The sequence below is a fragment of the Harpia harpyja genome, chromosome 10 (assembly GCF_026419915.1).
Source record: "Harpia harpyja isolate bHarHar1 chromosome 10, bHarHar1 primary haplotype, whole genome shotgun sequence".
NCBI lineage: Eukaryota > Metazoa > Chordata > Aves > Accipitriformes > Accipitridae > Harpia > Harpia harpyja.
The window spans coordinates 35,148,042-35,170,184 of record NC_068949.1 but is presented as its reverse complement, the minus strand read 5'-3'; the positions used below and the strand labels follow the sequence as shown (position 1 = coordinate 35,170,184).

Sequence of the window (22,143 nt, the reverse complement as noted above, 5' to 3'; positions counted from 1 at the left end):
AGCACCCTACCTACATCCCCTATACATCCCTCCTTGAAAAGAAAGGCTTTTGTTGGCTACCTGTAAGGCTACCTGTACAATGCACACTGGGATTAGTGTTAAAATTAGTTTCTGCACAAATCCTTTTAAAACCATATGCCTACGTATCTGTAGTTTAAAAAAAGACCTAAGGAAGGAGAAAATGCCATACTTAATAAATACTTAATTGTAGATACACAAATTGGGTCCTGCACATTGCCTACAGGTAACAGTAAGAAGAGTGAAAGACATTCAATTATTGCTGGAGCACGTAAAGCCAGTTGGCAAATTCAGTCTATTTAAGTCACATTTAACAGATCATTTTGACATTCTTTCACTGACTTAACACGACATAGGTATATACTTCTACAAGTTTTGCTAATCGGCTGTGGATCTAAGCATAGGCTTCAGTGTTCTGCTTATCTGCTGCCCCAAAAATGTCTCTAATGCACTGCTGCAGGTCAAAAAACAAAGGCATTCAGTTCAAAGGACAGAATGACCTGGATAATGGAGAAGAAAATTGTATAAACCTCCCTTGCTCCTGAATTCTAGATACTGGATCTCAAAAGGACACTGTAGCATTAAAGGGGCTAGAGAAAAATGTGACAGTTACTTGAAGTTTTGTACAAAGAGACTGAAAAGATCAATACTGTCACATAACTCAGAGCTTAATTATAATATAATGCTCTCCATCTCCTCCCCACAGCATAAGTGGACTATGTAACACACCAATTCAGGACACGAGTACCAAAAATATAGCATGAGTCAGAAGAAGCAGTGAAGATTAACACAGATAACAAGAATATCTGGTTATAGCAGTTACTACAACAAACTCTAGAAGGAATAGAAAGCCTTGTAATTTAGGGTTTAACCTCATCTGTAAGCTTTAAAGGTCAAGATCAAATTTTAACGGGGACAGATTACTAATGCTACTTTTTCCTGAAGTCTACAGCACCAGCCACTCTCTGAAGCAAACTATTGGACAAGATGTGCTTCAATTACTATTTTTCAGTCACGTTTCCCCACTATGGAATTTTTACCAAAAAATTAACAGCAGTGGTATAAAAACAATTTCTTAAGTAGCTGCATTGATCTAAAAATGATTTTTTAAAAAAGAATGCAATTCAGGCACACAAACAATGGATATGTTTTAAAATCTGTTATTTTCAATGGTTGTACACCAATTTTCAGGGGTTTTGTTTGGTTCTGTTTTACCATTGATTTCTTTGTTTCTAAAATCTCTACAGTAACATACAGAACCAGGTTGCACAAGCAACAGTCAAAACAAATGCCACAGCTAATATGTAACATTAACAAAAGTCAGTCTCCTGTTTTTCATCTATTAGTGTAACTGCAAAACAAAAGCTTAGTTATCACAGAACCTTTCCCCAAGAACAACAAAAGGATATTTTCAATGTTTCTGCGTAAGTTTTCATTGAGTTTTGCTTCAAGTTCACCAAGTTCTTCTTCTGCCTTTCTAACATCTTTTTGCAATTCAAGCCGAGACTTCCTTGTGTCATAATAACCTCCAGTCAAAGCACCACGATGGCTGACTTGATCACCTAAGAGCATAACAGAATGAGACTATAAACTGCACACTACATGCTCTCCATAATGTTCAGAGCATTTTCTACAATACAACTTAGCAGATTAACTAGAACATTTCAACTAACCTACAGAAGCACCGCATCAGTATCAGTAATCACGTATGTATGTTTACAGTAATTAGGGAAATGCTTATTTCTGTATTCAATTTAAAGTGCATTTCCTTTCTCAAGACCAACACAGACTGCTATGATCTCCTTTAAGCATTAGCTAATTATTTTTTTAAGTGAACTTCTGAAACCATGCAGCTTGAAGGAAAAAAAATACTTGTATTAAGGCAAAAATGCAAATGCCTAGCACTACCAGTTTAAAAAAAAAAAAATCTCAGATCTTCTGTGAGGGAGAAAACAAAAGAGAGTGTGAGTAATTAGCAGCATCTGTGGCTGGTAGAGTACACTGTTACTGAAAAATTAATCATTTCCTCCTCAGACATTTTTAGGAATTTTTTCAGATTGACTTTAAGAGACAAAAAGACAATAAGCCTGCAGGGAATCTGCCCTCCAAGAACAGGCAATTAACAAGAGATACAGATTATTTCAGAGAACACAACATCTAAATGCATCTGGTAGGCAAAAGAATTCACCTTGCACTTATCAGTAATTAAGACCATCCATTCACACCCTCAACACTGGTTTAAGTTTGTGGAGAACACCATAAATACACCAGGAAAACAAATGCTTGTTAAATTGGATAAAACATAATACAAAATAATACAAAGCCAATATGCTTTACAATTCTCAGGATGGAGATACATAGCTACTAATTTTTAGATAAGAAAATTCAATGGTTTGTGAAGAAATTCTGTGTTTTTAAGCACTGTACTTAACCAAGCGCAACCTTGTATATCTCAGTCAAGTATACTATTATTTAAAATAATCTTATGTTGACAACAGTAACAGACCATGTTTAATGAGCCTTATATTCCAGGGATCCCATTTTTACAATAAGTAATTTATAAAATTACAATATTTACCTTCCAGAGTAATACAATCCATAGTGAAAGCTCTGGCCAGCTGGGTAGACACTTCCATGCTACGACAAATCAGAGTCTTTCCAAAAACATGTTTGAAAGCTTTGTCAAATCTTGGATTGTATCTCAGTTTACTGATCATAGGAATAGCATCCTAAAGTGACAGTGATTTTAATGAGAAGAACATACTGATACAAATATGACAATACATTGCAACCAATTCATACACAGAATTCAAGAGTGCCCTGAAAAAAAAAAACCCTACCATCAAGAGTAAAAACAGAATACATTCTAACCTTATAACAAGAATTTCTAAAAGTTTAGCATATCTCAAATTCACTGAATATTAACATTGGCTTCACAATCAATAAAATCCATCTAGAATGAAGACTTCTGGAACTGTGTATATCATTATTTACAAACAGGATGTCAAACCCTAAAATCAAAGCACAATATTGTGAATGATACTTTGGAAATAAACAGCTGTCAGTTGGTAGAAGGATGACACACTGACTGAACGTTCCCAAGACAAACACATAAACACTCTATGGAAATCAAGTGCAAGATTTTGCAATTTTAGCTTTTAACAGCTAGGCCTGAGCCTTAAGTCAACTAAGAGTCTGCCAGGAATCTCATCCGAGCATTAAATTGCTACTGAAACAAGTTGAGGAAGTATTATAAATTGGCAGTAAAATTTTTTTCCTCCAAAGCATTATTCCTTTCTGTAGAGAGCAGGACACAAACATTAACACAATTTTACTAGTAAAACCCTCCAAAATAAGCACACTAGAAGTCATGATGGTTTCCTTTTTTTTTTTTCTATGTTTATCTGAAGAAAAAAGAAAAAAAAAAATCTATTTTTAAAGAACTTATTCTACCATGATTATTGTAGGAAGCAGTTAACATTTACACAATTAATTCACTACTAAAATTTCAAGTAAGAGCAGATACTTTCTTGAAATATATTTCAGAGCTACTTTTTAAATGGTTGCCACTTAAGGTTTATTTATGCATTTTTAAAAACACAACTCATTTCCAATGACTTTGAGAAATTGTCCACGGCTATAACATGTAACACAGCTCTTCAGCTTTCATCCATGGCAGCATTTCAGCTTAAAGAATTACAATTCAGTAATTCAGGCAATTACTGATTATGAGGTTACAATAAAATTCTACTTTTTAGTATCACCTATTTACTTGTAAGGTGAAGTTAAACTTTAAAGAGCAAATACCTGGTAAGAAAGTAAGTATTTTCCTATAAGAGAGGTTTTTTTATGTTGAAAGGCATATATTAGAAGTATTATTTAATTGCAGACATTCAGCAGCAAAGCAAGTGGTGGGCAATATGCAATATACACAAACGATTCAAAATACAAGGCTTTGTAGTTATGAAGTAGAGGAAGGTTCAAGAAGAATTCTAACTCACATTAGTCTCAGGATAAGCAGTATCTCTAACATCCAGCTTGTTCAGAGGGAGGAAAGTAACTTCTCCAGGAAGGTTCATTTTGTTAAATTCCATTAGGATCTTTGTACTGACCTCATCAGAATCCACAATGTGATAAAACAACCTAATTAACAAGGCCAACAAATAAAACTTTACTGTGCTAAAAGCACTAACGTACTCATATGGGAACAGTAAGCATAGAAGTACCATTAAATAACATATCAATACAAAAGTACATTGCATTTTTTCTTCAAGTCTGTGCCTTAGAATAAGCAAGTGGATACACTCTATTCACTTTCATTAAAATGGGATCAGCCAGAAATTTTACATTCCACCCTTGAGTCACAAAAGCAGCTCAACACACATACCATGTCACTGTATACACAGCCTTTTTTGGTTCAGCTGCAAACCTCTGTCCTCCATACCATTTCAATATACAATATTCAGCCCTCTTTGCATGGATTTATAGAGTTTGCATCTTATGTCTCTGTACACAACCAACAGAAACAGAAACCACATCTATCTCTCTCTGCATGATGGGACTAGCATCAGAGGGATTGAAATAAATGATCTTTCTTTTGCAAGTTGAACTACAGTTTGCTTGTTACTGCGTTTTCCAAACTATGGGGGGCTGTCCTGGTTTCAGCTGGAATAGTTAATTTTCTTCCTAGTAGCTAGTATAGTGCTGTGTTTTGGATTTAGTATGAGAAGAATGTTGATAACACACTGATGTTTTAGTTGTTGCTAAACAGTGTTTATACTAAGTCGAGGACTTTTCAGCTTCTCGTACTGCCCTGCCAGCAGAGGCTGGGAGTGCACAAGAAGCTGGGATGGAACACAGCACGGACAGCTGACCCAAACAAGCCGAAGTGGTTTTCCATACCATATGACATCATGCCCAGTATATAAACTGGGGGGAGTTGGCCAGGGGACACCACAGCTCAGGGATTGGCTGGGCATCAGTCAGCGGGTGGTGAGCAATTGTATTGTGCATCAATTGTTTTGTATATTATCTTATTATTTTCCCTTCCTTTTCTGTCCCATTAAACTGTCCTTATTTCAACCCACAAGTTCTACCTGTTCACACAGACACAGATGCTTCAGATGAGGGACTGCATTTCAAATTGTGCTAGCATCCACATTTCTATGTGATAGTTTGCAAGATCATGTCACCTCTGTCCTCCTTCCTGCCCTTATGCCACTATCTACATTTCATTAGAACAAGAATTTGTATGACTACTCATGTATTGGAATGGGGGACTGATCACACAAAAAGAAAATTTAAATTAATTTGAAGTGTCAGATGCTGCAGAAGTGGTGGATCACCCAACAGGCACTTACGTCTTCTAGAACACACATTAGACGCAGATTCATTAACATTCAACGTCTTTTCAGGTAGCTTATAAATAGCAGGTTTTGACAGTTTGGAGACCATCCTCACCCATGACATTTTCTAGTGTAAGTGAAATAATTCTTATTGATTGTTATCAATCAATCAGCATTGCTTACTGTAGAAATCTCCACACTGGAAGATGCCATCCACTTTATTCAATATAGCTCAGCCTCACCACCAATCCTTCTGGTAAAGAGTGTGGGTCTGGGGCCTTTTTTGGGGGACTTTCTGTGGTTTTGTTTTAGGTTTTTTTTAGACAAGATCAAGAGCAGCTAGGATTAATTTTTAAATAGGCAGAATTCTTCTTAGTTCCTTCTTGAAGAAGTAGCAGTTTGATCATGCTATATAGAAGGCACTTTGACAAAAAAAGCACAAGAGCTCAAGTTCACAAGAGTAACACTTTCAGTAGCAACTGGCACCAATAACTAAATTGTTAACACTGCAGCCGCTTTAACTTAACACTGAAAAGCACGTAATTACCTGTTCCCTGCAGTAACTTCAACACAGGTGTAGAAAGCTGGTTCACATTCAAAGTTATTCATCACAATGCCATGATAGCCATTTAGAACATGCTGGTTTATGCCTTTTCGACGGAAGTGCTCCAAAACTTTGTTTATGCTGTCTATACCATTCAAAATGGCCTGTTGAAATATAACTCATTATTGTACTGCAATAAAAACATGTAGAAGTAATATCCATTTTACCTTTAACTTTATGAAAGTTGTAACCTCCTTTTTTGCCAAGCTTCTGCTAACTAACCTACAGCTGTAATGGAAGATACCTAAATATTTGAGTCCACCACTCATCAGGGTCTTTTTTTTTTTTTTTTTTTTTTTAAAGGCAAAAAGATATAAGAAGTTTTAAAAGTATTCCATTTCTACCTGGTCTCCTTACCTCTCCTCAATTACCTTGAGCTAACAAAACTAATTTCCAAGTAGTTCTAGAGCTATAAGTATTTGAACAATTCAGCTTACAAATATAATTTGTCCATCTTAATTATGACAGTAAGACCATAACCAGAAGAAATAACTGTCATACCTTTCAGATATGGCTATGACTTGTCCTTTAAGAATGAGAAGAAAAGCTTCCACAAGGAATTCTCAAATACAAGGTATCTTACCTTTCCTGTTGCTGCTCTGAGAAGCTGCTGTTTCTTTTCTAAATCCTCCCGCTTTGCAGCAAGAGCTTGTTGTTCTGCATTCTCTTCCCTCCATAGATAACTATAAAACAAAAATAATTAAAATATTTTAAGTGTGAATGAAGTCTGAAGATTTTTTCATTATTATTATCCTCAAAGGCTGCTACTCTAACAGGAAGGCAAAGTGCAGGAGTTCATACACGGCTACATTTAAAAAAAAAAAAAAATCTACATGCCCTGTTAACAACTACACAGTTGGGGTCCTTCACGTTGAGATTCAGACATATTTCCATTAATTACTAACTTTCTTTCGCTCTGTAGTTCATCCTTTTTATTCTTCACTTCATAGTATTTTCTGTCGAGTTCTTCAACACGAGCCTTCACTTCATTAAGATCCTGGTCCAGTTTCTAACACAAAGAAAAGAACAGTATGAAACCACAGCTCTCTATGTTCAAAAATCTTTTAGTCAATACTAAATTACTACTTAAAATCCAGAAACAATTCCTACAAACGCCTTAACCAATTTACAACAAACTGCAAAAGCACTAAGAATAAATACATCTTTGTAAGGGAGCAGTTATCAAGGTGAAGTTATTAAGTAGACTGCAAGGCAGGTACTGAGTTAACCCGTGCATCCGGGTATTACAGTGAAATGGCTAAGTCACAGTAAGAAACTGAATAAAAAGAGTAACTATGATACACATAACTACAGGTAATCATGCTCTGAAATAACATTTGTGGTAAGAACATACATACTAGTCTTGTGTACCATGCCATACTGCTATTAGTCAAGAATCCTAGCCTGCTCTCCAGCAGTACTAGTACTTTAGCACAGCTGCTGTCAACAGCATGCTCTTTAAGCCAATGCACAGACACCCTCCCCTTGCTCATTTAAAACTTGCCATTTTCAAAGCAGCTCAAGGCTAGCACTCAGATAATGTTTTCAGTTACAAGTGTACAGGACTAGCTGTGTTCTCAAAACATAGCCAAGTTTTTCCAACCTAACTTTGCAAGCTCTCCATCACATTCACCCAAGACACCCCCCGCTCCGAACAACAAAAAGCTATAAAACTCTTAGCATAAGCATAAATCAACCTTCCTTAAGGAGCAAAAGAAAACAAAGACATGTTTATAAAAGGAATCAAAGCCCACCACAAATTTAACCTCTTCAATTCTGTAGAATTCCTATTGATCAGTACAATACAATTACAGTCAGTGGTAAATTCCATTTCTTTCATTCACCAACTCAGAGAATCATTACTTTGCAAATGTGGGCCCCACCCAAACAGTATTTTAGCAGAACACCATTGGCTTCATACAACTACATTCCTAGATTTTGTCAGACTGATCCTCAATTTTGGTAGATATATTACACAAAGACCAAGAACACTGTCTATCAGCACATGCAGGGTAGCAGCACTGGCACTGACTGGATGCTCTCCCACTGCAAGCGCAGGGGTTTTCACTCCCGTAGCTCCTAGCAAGAGTCATATTTTTGGATTGTACTGCTGTATTTGCAGTGTAAGAGCTGTTTCTGAATGGAAATTAAAATCTAAAAGTTATGCAGATAATACTGAGCCAGATTTGTCTTCTAACATGCATAGGGATGCAAATTCTAACCAGCTGCAATCGTGGTGCAAAGGTGCAGCACTTGCAGCAGTTTAAAAGATCCTCTATTTAGGGAAAATAAGAGAAAAATGAAAACAACCAACGTAGACCTCTATAAAAACATAACAAATTGTTATCTATATGAAAGGGCCATGTTCAACATAGGCAAGAGCAAGGCTGATCTTAGTCTGTCGTGGTTTAACCCCAGCTAACAACTAAGCACTACGCAGCTGCTCACTCACTTCCCCCTCACCCAGTGGGATGGAGGACAAAATCAGGAAAAGAAGTAAAACTCGTGGGTTGAGATAAGAACAGTTTAACAGAACAGAAAAAAAGAAACTAATAATGATAACACTAATAAAATGACAGCAGCAATAATAAAAGGATTGGAATGTACAAGTGATGCACAATGCAATTGTTCACCAATCGACGCCCCATTAGTCTCCAAGTGGCGATCCCCCCTGCCCCCACTCCCTCCAGTTTATACACTAGATGTGACATCACATGGTATGGAATACCCCTTTGGCCACTTTGGGTCAGCTGTCCTGGCTGTGTCCCCTCCCAACTTCTTGTGTCCTTCCAGCTTTCTGGCTGGCTGGGCATCAGAAGCTGAAAAATCCTTGACTTTAGTCTAAACATTACTTAGCAACAACTGAAAACATCAGTGTTATCAACATTCTTGACATAGTGAACTAAACATAGCACTGTACCAGCTACTAGGAAGACAATTAACTCTATCCCAGCTGAAACCAGGACAAAGTGTCTTCCTGAAAACTCAGGCCAAACACTTTGGGGGAAGTACCAGAAAGTCAACATACAGAGTTAAGTTAGATGCAGTGCTAAAGGCAATTTTGGGTTTATCTACAGATGTTTTCAATAATACATTTTTGAAAGACCACACCCTACCAGAAAGTCTCATCTTCCTTATAAATAGGCACTAAAGTCTAATTGTCCAAGATTAGATTGTTTAACCCTTCTCTCAAAAATACTGAGAAGTAATAAGATGAACACTTACACTGTACTGTTCCAAATTTTTCTCCTTGTTTGCCTCTGTATCCTCTAAATCCTTGTGTATAGCTGCAATCTGCCGCTTCTTGTCATTGATGGCTTGATCTAAAGACTTCAGTTCTTTCTTTATCCACTTATCCCTTTCTTCTTTGGAAGTAAACTGGCTTCCTCGACCTTGTTTTGCATAAAGATCTGTTCTTTCCTGCGTAGCCTGTGCAAGTCTGTTTTGAGAAGGGAAAGACACACTGTATTATAAAGAAATCTTGAATTTAAGAGCAAGCATGAAAAATTACCATAAGAATTTTCAAATGTGTGTCAAACCAGGCTCTAAAATTTAAGCACCAAATCAGTAACAAAAAGAAAAGGATCATGTTATAACCACAAAATCACCCAGAGGACTTCACAAAACAAAAAGTCGACAATAGCCCACAGAAGTGGTTAAGCTTAAAAATTAATTTCACCAGATACTGTTCCCCCCCCCAACAATAAAGGAAGCTTTTTATAGACCGTCTGTAAGTACATATAGCTTACTCATTCTCAAGCAAGAAATACAACTCTGAATTAATTGCACATATGGATAGTATTGATAGTATCTCGGGTTTTTTTTTAAATGCTTTGACTCCCCATTGTAAAATGCCACAGACCTAGCAATTCCCCTCTCTTCTTTTTCTTTTACACTGTTGAATTTTGGCTCCGTTTCTGCTAATTCTTTCTGCTTCTCCTCAATTTTCTCAAGAAGCTTTTGCCTCTCTTTTAACAGTCTTTTCTGAAAGTCAAACAAAGCAGTATTTAAAGTTAGGTAATATCAGGAACTGTATTATTAGATAACTACACCCTTCTAAAGAATAATTTAATTGTAAGATTGCAAGATGCCATTGCTTATCTGATAGTATGCTGTTTCAACACTTAACAGAAATTAATTCAGTTCCAATCGGGACAGCAAAGAGGGATGAAATGAAGAATTGTCAAAAAGCTAAACTATGCAAGCAAGGAAGGTCTGTATGGGCCAAACAACAAAGTTTGAATTAGTGCTACAAACAAAACCCTCCTTCCCAATACTTGCAGCAATTAAGATCAAGAGAATTGTAGGTGCTTGATTTTGCAACATGCAGGACGACAAATAAAGGGTAACACAGCAGTCTATAGTGTGCTTCTAGGGGATGTAACACATCACAAAAAACTACGATATCTGTCTGGAAAACCTCAGAAAACAATGAAAGGCCACAGTCTAAAACCAAAACTTCAATGTACAGGTATACTACCTTGTGCCAATGCCATTTTAAGTCTTCACCACTGTTACATACCCTTTGTTCACTGTTGCCAGCTAATTCATCCTGCAGGTCTTTAGCCTTCAGCTCTAATTTAGTCCTCTGTTTAATCTGCTCCTGTCTTTCAGCACTAAGTTGTTCTTTCTCTTCTTTCATTGCCGAAATCTTTGTCTTCAGTTCTCGAACTTGCCGTTCTATTTCCTATGCAAATTTAAGTATGTAGTATCTTAAACACTGCATGCACATTTTAGTGTCTGTCAAAACTCCTAAGATCATTATTATGTAATCACGATACACTAAAAGTGTGAACAACTTCTCCCATTTCCAAACAGGATGAAAACATAAAATAGAATTTAACACTGTTTTACAACCCCCCCCCCCAAAAACCAACCCATAAAGCAAAACACACCTCCAGAGAGCCCTTGTTAAAAGTATTTTTACCTCCATTTTATCTCTAGCATCTTGCTGTGCATCTCTCAGCTGCCTGGACTTCTCTCCACTTGTCTCCCGTTTGGCAGAAAGCTGTATGGAAATATCACCAATAGCTTAAGTAGCAAGATTCTGTTTTAGTAGTAGTTCCAGAAAGAAAACAATTTGTTATATTAGTGAAGAACATTGACAGGATTCTATCAAGGAATGCAAGGAGATGTTGTCAAAAAGCAAATCAACAGCTCATGTTATATTTTGCATTAGCCAAGATATTTTACCTCATCAAGCTTAGCTCGGGTTTCATTAAGCTCCTGATTATAAATGGTATATTCTAACGCTCTCCTCATTTTATCCCATTTCTGGTACTGAGCCAGCTCTTCTTTCTCCTCTTCTAGAGTATGCAGTCGCTCCTCAATGTATTTCAACAACTCATTGATCTTCTCTCGCTTGCCCTCTTTAAAAAAGATGACAAGACTGAAGTTCAGTTAAACACTAATACATTCCCACACCTTTAAAACTACCGAATCTCCTCCAGTGATTAACTATCTGTCAACAGTTATGAAATGTGAAGAGGAGAACCCATGTCCAGAAGTTCCCCCCCAAAACATCCTAACAGCAGAACTGCTGATACTAGTTATGTAATGCAACACAAGCACGTACTCTCTTGACTCACACACTTAAAATAATTATAGACTATACTACCACTTTAGTGTTTGCATAGCAGTAGGTATCCTGATTTTTGGATCACTGCCAGCTGACATCACTTGTGTTTTGAACAGTTCAAATATCCCTATTAACCTAGGTAAAAAGTTTTATTACCAAAAGCACACATGAAATAACTTATTAAAACTTTTGAGATATTTAAAATTCAAGGAGGAGATATGACATGCTCTGTACCATTTAACATACCACAAATAAAATCTATCTAGCAATTAGCTCTACTGAAAAAGCCATAAACCTTTAGGGTTAACAGAATTATTGTGGTGTAAAACATTCATTTCTTAAAACTATTTTTACCTGTTTCTTTCATTAGTGAAATACTCTCTTCTTTACGTTCATCATACACTCTGGTACCAGCTACTTCTCTTAGTAACTTCAGTCTTTGAGAGTCAGGAGCTGTGGCCATCTGGTTGATCTGAAAATTCAAGATCTATGATTTCAGTAGCCTGCTCTGGAAGTATGGCTAACCACAACAGATCAAAGATTGCAATTTTTTTGCTTGCATGAGGTTTTGGCAGGAAGATTCAGATACCTAGTATATACCATACTGCTTTCCTTTTGAGATAATTACTTTAGGATGGCAAGTATTCTGCTTGTAATGAATTTTATTGGTTTTCAAATACCAGTTATTGCCAAAACTCAAGATACTAGTATTACGTAAACTGAAGAAATCATTACCCACTCAGAATTATGTTTAGAGAAACTCAAGCTTGGGCTTTTAAGTCCTGGTGCTAAACCAAATAATTTAAATGCCTCCATAAAACCACACCAAAATGTAGGGGTTATAAATCTTAGAATAATTCAGGTCATGAAACACTCATTAATCCAACATTAAATCAGTCATACAATTAAACCCAATGTAAAACTCACTTTCCTTCAATAGAATTTCAGTGGTTGCGTCCTTTTGTAAGAAGTAACTGTTTCTAATTTGTATTATATTAAAACCAGTATGTGTATTTTGGCTGTAAGTGTCATGTGCACCAATCCCCACTACAAAACACAACTGACTTTCCAGCTGAAGTTGTTTCTTCCAAATAGACACCTTCAGCTGTATAGGAAAATTTATCTTGATAAACATTTGAGAGACTGTACTGCTGGGTCATTACTTCTGTCATCAAGTGCTCCTCAAGTCTCCTGCATTCCTCTTTCAGGTATACCCTTCAGTAATCTTTCAGAGCTGACTGTTACCAGTATCTCTACACTGTGAGCCATTACAAGTAATCTGTCCTTTGACTCCAGATCTGAGTGTTCTTTGAAAGCTCTGGTATGCATGCTTGGGTCTTGAAGACGAGTTAATACAGGCCATGCTGTGTGAGCCCCTTCCCTGCTCTGTGTTCACTTTTGGTGCTTCCACGTTTCCATTCATCCTCCATTGACAGTATTTTTAGCCTCTTAAAATCCTCTACAATTACTTTACTGCCTCATCTTAAGGCCCTGAAATCTATAAATTTACACTGAAATAGTCACAAGAATCAAGTCTGCTTTGTATTTAAGTATACAGAAAAGCACGTGATTGCAAAGATTACCGTGAAAATTCAGAAAACTTTTCTGAATATCAACATTACAGACATTAAAACTTTTTTCTTAACATCAACATAAACTACTAAAACAGTAATATTTGCAAAAGCAGCATCTACAAGAACTGATTAAAAGTAAAAGGGATTTAGGTTTTGGTTTACTTCTGCAATAATTGAACTAAGTTTGGCATCCAGGAAACACGATACTCTTGATAGTGATTTCTTCCGCTCTGTGAAAAAGAACCTTACCTTTCCTTGTTTGACGATATAGTAGGGATTACTGCGAGAAAATCCAGCACTTTCAAGAAGATTCATTACATCATTTTTCCTGAAATGTTATTGTGACTCTATTAAAAACACTTAAAGTAAAAATGACAGCTGTAAAAATTCAGCGAAGTATCACAACTATGCAACACATGCTATAGTCACTGTGTGCAATGCATGCTTTTTAAAGAAGCTTCTTTATTTGATAATAGCTAATTCTAAAATGAAAAAAAGAGAATAAAAATGGAAAATAAAATACTATAGTGTTGGAAAGAGGTTAAGAAAGAAGCACCTTGAAGTGAAAAGGAGGCAAATACAGGTAAAGATATCACAAGGAAGGATATGAAACAACCTAAAGTCTGGTAACTCTTCTATTTAAAAAAGCCCTGAAAGAAATACTATATAAGCAGTTAATCATCACATTAATGAATGGATTAAGCTGTAAATTCAAAGTCTGCTGCCTACTGCACAAGGACTGATGTTCTTGCTGTCAACCTACCGGTACTCAGTATTACAGAACTGAATTAATTTATTTCAGGCTAGAGATGCAAGTGTTTGGTTTGACTAGAGAATTTTACAGAAATACTACTAGTCTCATTCAGCTAAGGAAAAGAAGTACCTACGTCACCATTTTCTTGTCTAAGAAATACTGGTCCTTCTTGGCTCCAATGACTCTGCGAAGTGAGACTTCCTCTTTATCAATCTTAAGAAAACAAAAACCAGTAAATTTAACTCCTTGCAGTAGGTATGTATAACTAATCCAGAATTATTATGGCACTTTTTACCAGAACTGACTCAAAAGCAGTTACTGTACTGAAGACTTCTATAATACCGAGATTACTAGAGTCTGAAATGATCATCTATTTCTGAAGTAGTGTATTCAACTTACCGGTAACCTATTGTCCGAATTGTCAAAAATAATTTCCACAAATGCTGAAATAACACGAGGACCTGTACCTTCCTAAGAAAGGAGATATTTTGGTTAGATAATTCCCACCTTAGAAGGATTTTGAGCTCATTCATCTCCCCTTTTCCCTGACAATCCCACTTCCCGTTTCCTTCCAAGGATTTGAGAGTCAAGAGCATCTATGTAAGATCAACTACATATATTTTTATTTCTGAAAATCTTGCATACACATTCACCAGTGTGCATTATCAGCATAATATACTACTTTGTAATAAATTCCATTTTGCCAAAGGGAAACAAAAAATGTTTAAGGATGCTTTCAAAATAATTGGCTTAAAATACCCACAGTCCAGCAGTTTACCATTTTTTTAGTAACATTCAAATGTGTTAGCTTATTCTTTAGTCTTGTTATACACCTTCACTTACATGCAACAAAGCCAGCCTCTGCTCTGGGCGAAGATGACTAAACTCATCACTGAGTACAAACTGAATTGCTGTAATAAAACAATAAAGAAACAGAAGATTTATTCTTTCCTTTACGGAGATATGCAGCAGTTTCTTTAACTCAAAACATACTGTTTTACAGTTGTATAGTATAGTCACGCCATTGCTAGTATCTTACAATGTTTCCTCATTAATCTGCTGGATCTTTATTGCTCAGGCTGCTGTACACTACAATTTCTCTGAAGAAGTCTCACTGTCACGACCTTACTAGTTCACTGCATAAGCATTAACAATGCTGCACAAGCACGGATTCACGAGCTTTCCTCTACAAATAGTTAGCACACAGGCTAGGTTAAAAATATTGCTAAAATACTTAACACTTGACAATTTATTAAGTCTACCATCACAAAGGCCACTAACACCTCTGACTAGCATCTTTGCTCCTCCATTGATGCTCCCACCCCACAAAATCCCCCTCATAACCATACCTTAAAAGGCTGTATAAGCTGTGCCATACTGCTATGGAACCAGCTTAGAATTCAGCCACTAAGAACGTGTTGTGGTTTAACCCCAGCCAGCAAGTAAGCACCACGCAGCTGCTCACTCGCTCACTTCCCCCCCCACCCAGTGGAATGGGGGAAGACAATCAGGGGGTCGAAAAGTAAAACTTGTGGGTTGAGGTAAGAACAGTTTAATAGAACAGAAAGGAAGAAAATAACAATAACAATAATAGAAAGACAATAATAATAATGGAAGAATTGGGATATACAAAACAAGTGATGCACAATACAATTGCTCACCACCTGCTGACTGATGCCCCATTAGTTCCCGAGCAGCGATTCCCCCCAGCCCCAGTCCCCCCAGTTTATATACTAGAGATGTCATCACATGGTATGGAATACTCCTTTGACCAGTTTGGGCCAGCTGTCCTTGCTGTGTCCCCTCCCAACTTCTTGCGTCCCTCCAGCCTTCTTGCTGGCTGGGCATGAGAAGCTGAAAAAACCTTGACTTAATCTAAACACTTCTTAGCAACAACTGAAAACATCAGTGTTATCAACATTCTTCTCATGCTAAATCCAAAACATAACACTATATCAGCTACTAGAAAGAAAATTAACTCTATCCCAGCCAAAACCAGGACAGAATATCTAAAGCAACTGCAAATATCACAAGCAGCTTTCAAGGTGGGTGACTTTTAGAATTGGTTTCCTCCTGTAAATATTTTTTTTGCCATTTAAAAAGTCTTAGAAGGCCCTCAGTAAGAGAAGTGGAACACTAGGGAAAAAGCTGAAGGTAAGTACTGAACAAGTGCACTGAGATCTGCCTTTCCTCATTGTCAAGTAATTACCAATCTCAACTCCTTGCTGAGGAGGAACATTTGGTAAACCAACTTCTGGCAAAAACAAAGAAACCTGGTATCATCAGCATCCCCATGCTACTATATTAAGAAATCCAAGCTTACCATAAAAAAAGTTGCTTTTTCCAGATCCATTTCTTCCCACTGAAAATTAAAACACAAAGTATAACCTCAAGTTCCCATAGGTTAACATTGCAATGTACATTAAATGTTGCATATAAACATTTAAGAACAGAACCCAAATTTAACACAGCCAAACAAAATCTCAAGGGAATGAGGCAAACTTAGTAGGTGGATGACTCAGTCATTGTCTGAGAACAACAGAGCAGTCCTTTCCCCACTCAAATACATTACAATGACTTACAAACTCCAACGCTATTCCACAATGATAATAATGGTTAAACCAATCCTATTTATTCCCATCCTTTTCTTTTTAATACTGATCTCCTGGTGGGATAAGAACAGTAGACCTAAATCCAATTCTTCTGCTCCCAGCATCTATTTTTTATATTTAACCAAAGGAAATCACTTGCCTGTACATTCAGGTTGACCAGGTAGAGTATGAACTTCTTAATACTCCACTTGCTAATTCAGCAATGTTTTGTTTTAAAAAGACTGGAAGAAGTACTATTTCTACTTAAAAAATAAAGGTATAAGAACACTACACTATGCTGACATGCAGTAATCGCAGTGTTTATTCTCATGTGTTTCAGCAAGGCTCAGTGTCTTACCTTTAAGATCAGCACCTACTGTATTAATTTCGAAACTGCTTGTCTTCCAGCAGCAACAAGCATCCCAAGCTTTTCATCCCTTCCTGCCTACATACACTCCAGATTCACCTCATTCCCAAAGCTACTTGGGATTGCTATGAGGTCTTTAAGAAGTCAAAAAATAGTGAAGCCGGATTTTTTTTTCCCCTTTTAAAAAACACTAATACCTGGATAAAGTTTTAGCTCCCACTGAAGTAACATTAAATAATAGGACATGTTATTCAAGTCATATGCACTGTTTTTCCAGTCTCAGATTAAATCCTGCCTACTAAGTTTTTATGTCCAAAACTGACTGTTTTCTGTCGGGTTAGCAGTCTCAAAGTTGCTGCACAATCACTAAAATCAATGCAAATGAAAAAGCACGACCAGGCATCAATGGGGAAAAAATAGGAAGAGGCATGACAATGGTGGACAACAACATGTTGCCAGATTAGGTGTTAGGGTGTTACTTACGAAACTACACTTTTAAACTTATATTATACTTTCCACATTCCAGAAATTCATTCCTCCAAAGCAGGAAGAAAGAGGATCTTCTCTGCAGCAGTTTATAGTAGCTAGTGTGCTTACTTATCAAAAATGATCACAGCTGCACACACACACAAAAAAAATCCAAATTCTCTGCTGCTGTTCCTGCAAGGACAGCCTTTAAAGAGGGTTTAGTTGATACAGAGATCTGCACATATGAAGGAGTTTACAGACCTCAATTTCTGAGGACTCAGACATACTATTGTCACAGTAAAACTGAATGTTAGTATTACTTTGCTGTAAGTGGAATACGCCTCGTGACATGTGACAGACAACTGTAAAGAAGTTTCCAAAACAGAAAATATAGTCAAACGTAGGCAGAATATTAAAAACTATACAGGACTCTAATGTGAGCATCATCTGAAATAACAGTGCAACTCCAGTTAGTGTTAGAAGACAGATATCAGAACTTACCAATGACGTTGTGTTTTGAGCTGAATGGGTCCACAATAGTTTGGTCCCTGTAACTTCGAAAGCCCTGAATGATTACCTAATGAGAAGAGTGAGTTATTAAAATAAAGTTCTCTCTGTTCTTAAGCACTTTTTGAACTATAAGTTTTTACAGAATATTTACATCAATTATAACATACTTGATTTCCCCCACCCTTCCCACACACACTTCAACCTTCCAGCTCAAGATCAGCAACTTACATCATAAAACTCGTGCCTCACCTAAGCATCACTTTAGGGATATTTTTCTCCCCACAGCACAAGAGATGCTGGTACTTATCTAAGCCAAAGCACAGTCAACAAGAGAGTTTGAGAGTCTTTTTGTAACAAACTACGCAGAAATATGTATTTGCATCAAATATTACATACAGAAAACCCCAATATAACAAGCACTTACCCTAGTAGGGCCAAATTTATATTTAATTTTTATAATGCAATCCACATACAGCATAAGAATTCTATTTGCAAATTTTCCAAGTAGAGCAATTGCAGACTGCAAAAACCCTACTAGACTCTACCTATTTTACATGCAATACAGTCTTATTTTGTTTTACTGGGCAACCTAATAGAAAAGTAAAAGCAGCAACTTATCTTGGTTCTAGTGAATTCACTTCCTAAATAGACAAATACAAAACTACACAATTAACTTCAGGAGCTACACAGCAAACAGTCATCTAGAAGCAGCATGTTAAACTTCAACCATTCAATTTTAGTAGTGATTTTAGGTTTGCCAGGCCAAGTAACATACAAGCTACACAGTGACAATATCCTAATACTTCAGTTCTGCATAGCAGCAAAATTGATCCAACTTACAGGATGCGCATTACAGCATTAAGCAACCTTTTCCAAAGATTAAAGTTGTACTGAAAGACTATACAGCAACTTTGCTCTGCTCAGTAAGACATCAGAAAGACAGCAGACACCTGAAAAGTTTTGATGTTTGCAGATCTTTCAAAAAGAACACTTACAAAAGAACTAAAGTTGACATTTAATCATTACGTCCTTCGCACAGTTCTTCTCCAACAAAAGCAAGGTATTGTTAAAATAATGCCAATGTTTCACCATGATAGCTATCATAAACTAAGAATCACTTGTTAGGAAGACAGTAAAACATCTTACAAGATATTTCTCAATATTATTACTGTGGAAGTTTAGAATGTGAAATTATTTAGACTTTGGTTTGTTTGTCAGGTCCATGGTCCCATCACCATTTTCTATTTTTCTGAACATGTCATCCCTTCTCTCACATCTTCAAGTATTAAAATAGCCCACATTCCAGAAGATGGGCATAATACTTGGCATCCAAGAAGCACATACAAAACTTCAGCGAAAAGCCTAGAAGTAGTACTGTAAACATCAAAGCAAGCCTTTCCCCCTACTACAAAAGCCTACATTAACTGTACACCTGAGCGACTCAAGAAACAATTACTTTCAGAACCACATCCATATTCTGTAATGTTCTGGTAGCGCATTACACAAACGGTGTAACTTACTTCGGCAGTAATAACAAGCTCTGCCTCAGTACCAAATCAGCTTTCAAAGGAAAAAGAGGAACAGCAGATCTTACTCAGGTCTTGCCACCAACTCTAGGCCACAGCAACTATGTTCACTCACTCCGATTTTGAAAAATAAATAATTTTTTTTTTTTAAATAACTTTTGGCAAACAATGCTGCTTCCCAATTCACCAGATTTCAAGAAAAAAATGGGAAAAAAATTTGGTCTCCAGTATTTTCAGTTTACCTATAATATTCTAAAAACATCCAGATTTTATGGCTGGAATAAATCATCTACTTTATTCTCATAAGAACCTGAAAGCCTCTACAAAAAGGTAAAAACAACCAATCGTTATTTCTTGGATATTATTATAGAAGCACAAACTTTTACCACCCACATACTCAGGCACCACTAGAGTATGATACAGGCAGACTCTAAACACCATTTTCCACCCCTCTCAAAGTTTTTTTCTAGATTGCTTCTCACTTCATCCATCCTACATATTCTGAAACCTCAGAACTTCTTTATTGCCTTGTATAGCCTCGGATGAAGACTTAAATAACTTCAATCTTCAAACTCCAGGAATGATTTCTGGGAAGCAACAAAATAAGAGATATTGGTGGAACCAAATTCAGTCTGATCTGTTTTCTTCTCATGTTCACACCTTGTTATCCTCTCTTCTATAGCTCCTAGAACAGTATTGGTTATTGACCACCTAAATTTCTTTTTTTCCAGATGAAACTCATTTCCCCTGTTCTGACTTAATTTGGACTTCTTACTCTCTGATTCTATACATCTTCACTACTGTTTACTTCTGTGCAATTCAAATCTGGAGAACAAGAATTCTTATGCAAAGACTTTAAAAGCAACGCGTGCACCTGCCATGATAAGAGTAATTTACTAAAACATGATCCAAAGGCATTTGAAACACTCCCTAGTCAGCCAAACAGTTGATGAAAACCCGATTTCTATGTAGAACATGCACTTTCAAACATGAAGAAGTGAATAAAGATACCTGTAGGGTGTCAGAAAGTTAGGTCAATTTTGAGTCCACTGAGAAATGAGAATCCTAGTAGGCTTTGTATGAACATGCGTTGGCAGTGGTACGAAAGCAGCCATAAAAATTCAACCATACTACGCAATATACTGTGCAATACGACTGCAGGGATATACTACAGAAGTAACACTGATGATCGCCTCAATCTAAAAAACTGTTTGGTAAAAGTCCATACAAGGAACTTCTTTTTAACTGAACGTTAGCTGTAGATTGTTTGTCAGGGATGAAGTATAACAGGTTAAATGGTCCATGCCCCGGAGCCTAAAGCATCATCCCAATACAAACAGTAGGTGTTGTTTCTCCCGGGGGAAGGGGCACACAGAACCAGTTTCAATTGAAAGCCCAAATACAATCACATTTCCTCAATAAAACCACATACAGATTTAAAAAAAAAAAAAAGTAAAAAATAAGAGAACCCACAACTTCCAACAGATGAAAGATGCCGCCTGACAGCTGAGGAAAGCCCTTTGTTTGTGTACGAGCCCCGCGTGGGTACGAGCCTCGAGGCCTTGGGTCGCCCGCCGCCTGGAGGGCCGGGACACCAGGGCTGCCCCGTCCAAAGGGTCCCCACAGAGCCCGCGAGCAAGTCCTGGCTCCAAGAGGGCCTCCCCCCAACGCCACTTCACACCTGCAATGAATGAAACCAGCCCCGGGAACAGGGGGAGGAAAGACACCCGCCACCCTTACACGGCGGACTTGCTCCGTGGCTGAACCGGGGACGCTTCCCCTCAGCAAGGACGGCCGTCTCCCCCGCGTAACAGCAGCGAACCAAGCAAAGGCCTTTGGATCCACCACCAGCCAGCGGGCCTCTTGCTGCGGGCCGGGACCTGGCTCTGCCGCTCGCCCAGAGATTGAAGACCCCGTCGGCGCCGGGGTGGGGCAGGGCAGAGCAGGCCGGGCCAAACCGACCCAGCCAGGCCCAGGCCGCACAGCACAAGGCGGGCGGCTTGGACCCCGCCGGCTTACCTGCTTGATGTACATGTCTGCGAAGGATGGGGGAGGCGCCCCTCTCGGTGCCTCCTGCCTTCTCTCAGCCCGCCCTCACTGACTCTTCGCGGTACGAGCGCTCGGCGCGACCCCGGGTCTCCGTATCCGCCGCCGCCTCCTCCCGCCCCTTCAGCCACCACAGACCTCCCAGCACAGCGCCCCGCTCACCCCTCACGCAAACAAAATGGCGGCGGAGCCACCCCATCCCTACCCGGCGCGAACCACTCAGCACCCGATAGAGGGGGAGGTGCGGAGCACGGAACGCGCCACTGCTCCGCCGGAGAAGGGACGCCGCAAGGGACAAGAGGGAGTCCCCTTTCTTCCAGGTTCTAAAGTGCCTCCCTGCCCTTTTTAAAGGTGCTCTGGAGCGGAGAAGGCGGGTGACACTGCCTCCCCTCGCTGTAAGGGTCCCCCCAGAGAGTTGGGAAAAGTGGTTTCTCCCCCTGAGGGGCGGGTTGGGCGCCAAAGGCAAGTGTGAGCCGAGCGGGGGACAGTGGCGGGGCGGGAGGGGGTGCGGCGCTGCGCGCCTGCAGGGGGCGCTGCCGGGCCGGGGGCCGGGACACGGGACACGGGAGACGGCGGAGGTTTGACCCCAGGGAGAAGAGCGCTGTACACCTTCCCCAGTCCTCTACTGAGGGCAGTAAAAGTGTGCACCCAGAATGTAAAATAAAACCTTCATCTTAAATCCTGTCTTCTTTTGGAGGATCTCAAAAAAAAAAAAGAAAAAAAATCGATTAAAAAAAAAGAGGAATTAGAGGCATTAGGGCC

The 22,143-nt window shown here is 38.4% G+C and overlaps 1 protein-coding gene across 3 annotated transcripts in view; it reads right to left on the bottom strand.

Annotated features, from left to right (window-relative positions):
• SMC3 (structural maintenance of chromosomes 3) overlaps positions 1-21,601 on the bottom strand; it is a 32,566-nt gene extending 10,965 nt beyond the window's left edge. For 2 of the 3 annotated variants that reach the window (XR_008236890.1, XM_052798889.1), the window contains exons 1-19: positions 21,355-21,601; positions 17,801-17,876; positions 16,197-16,235; positions 14,717-14,784; positions 14,273-14,344; positions 14,007-14,086; positions 13,369-13,447; positions 11,900-12,017; positions 11,161-11,336; positions 10,895-10,975; positions 10,490-10,654; positions 9,830-9,951; positions 9,193-9,406; positions 6,873-6,976; positions 6,551-6,650; positions 5,911-6,071; positions 4,020-4,161; positions 2,597-2,747; positions 1,428-1,580 (exon numbers count right to left, since the gene is read on the bottom strand). Coding sequence is in view for 2 of the 3 variants with exons in the window: in XM_052798889.1 (XP_052654849.1) it covers positions 1,428-1,580; positions 2,597-2,747; positions 4,020-4,161; positions 5,911-6,071; positions 6,551-6,650; positions 6,873-6,976; positions 9,193-9,406; positions 9,830-9,951; positions 10,490-10,654; positions 10,895-10,975; positions 11,161-11,336; positions 11,900-12,017; positions 13,369-13,447; positions 14,007-14,086; positions 14,273-14,344; positions 14,717-14,784; positions 16,197-16,235; positions 17,801-17,876; positions 21,355-21,369 (2,116 nt within the window). In the remaining variant the exon portion in view is untranslated. Of the gene's footprint in view, positions 1-1,427; positions 1,581-2,596; positions 2,748-4,019; positions 4,162-5,910; positions 6,072-6,550; positions 6,651-6,872; positions 6,977-9,192; positions 9,407-9,829; positions 9,952-10,489; positions 10,655-10,894; positions 10,976-11,160; positions 11,337-11,899; positions 12,018-13,368; positions 13,448-14,002; positions 14,087-14,272; positions 14,345-14,716; positions 14,785-16,196; positions 16,236-17,800; positions 17,877-21,354 lie in introns of those variants that run through there. The other variant, XM_052798890.1, reaches the window with a different exon arrangement.
• Between the last annotated feature and the right edge of the window lie 542 nt (positions 21,602-22,143).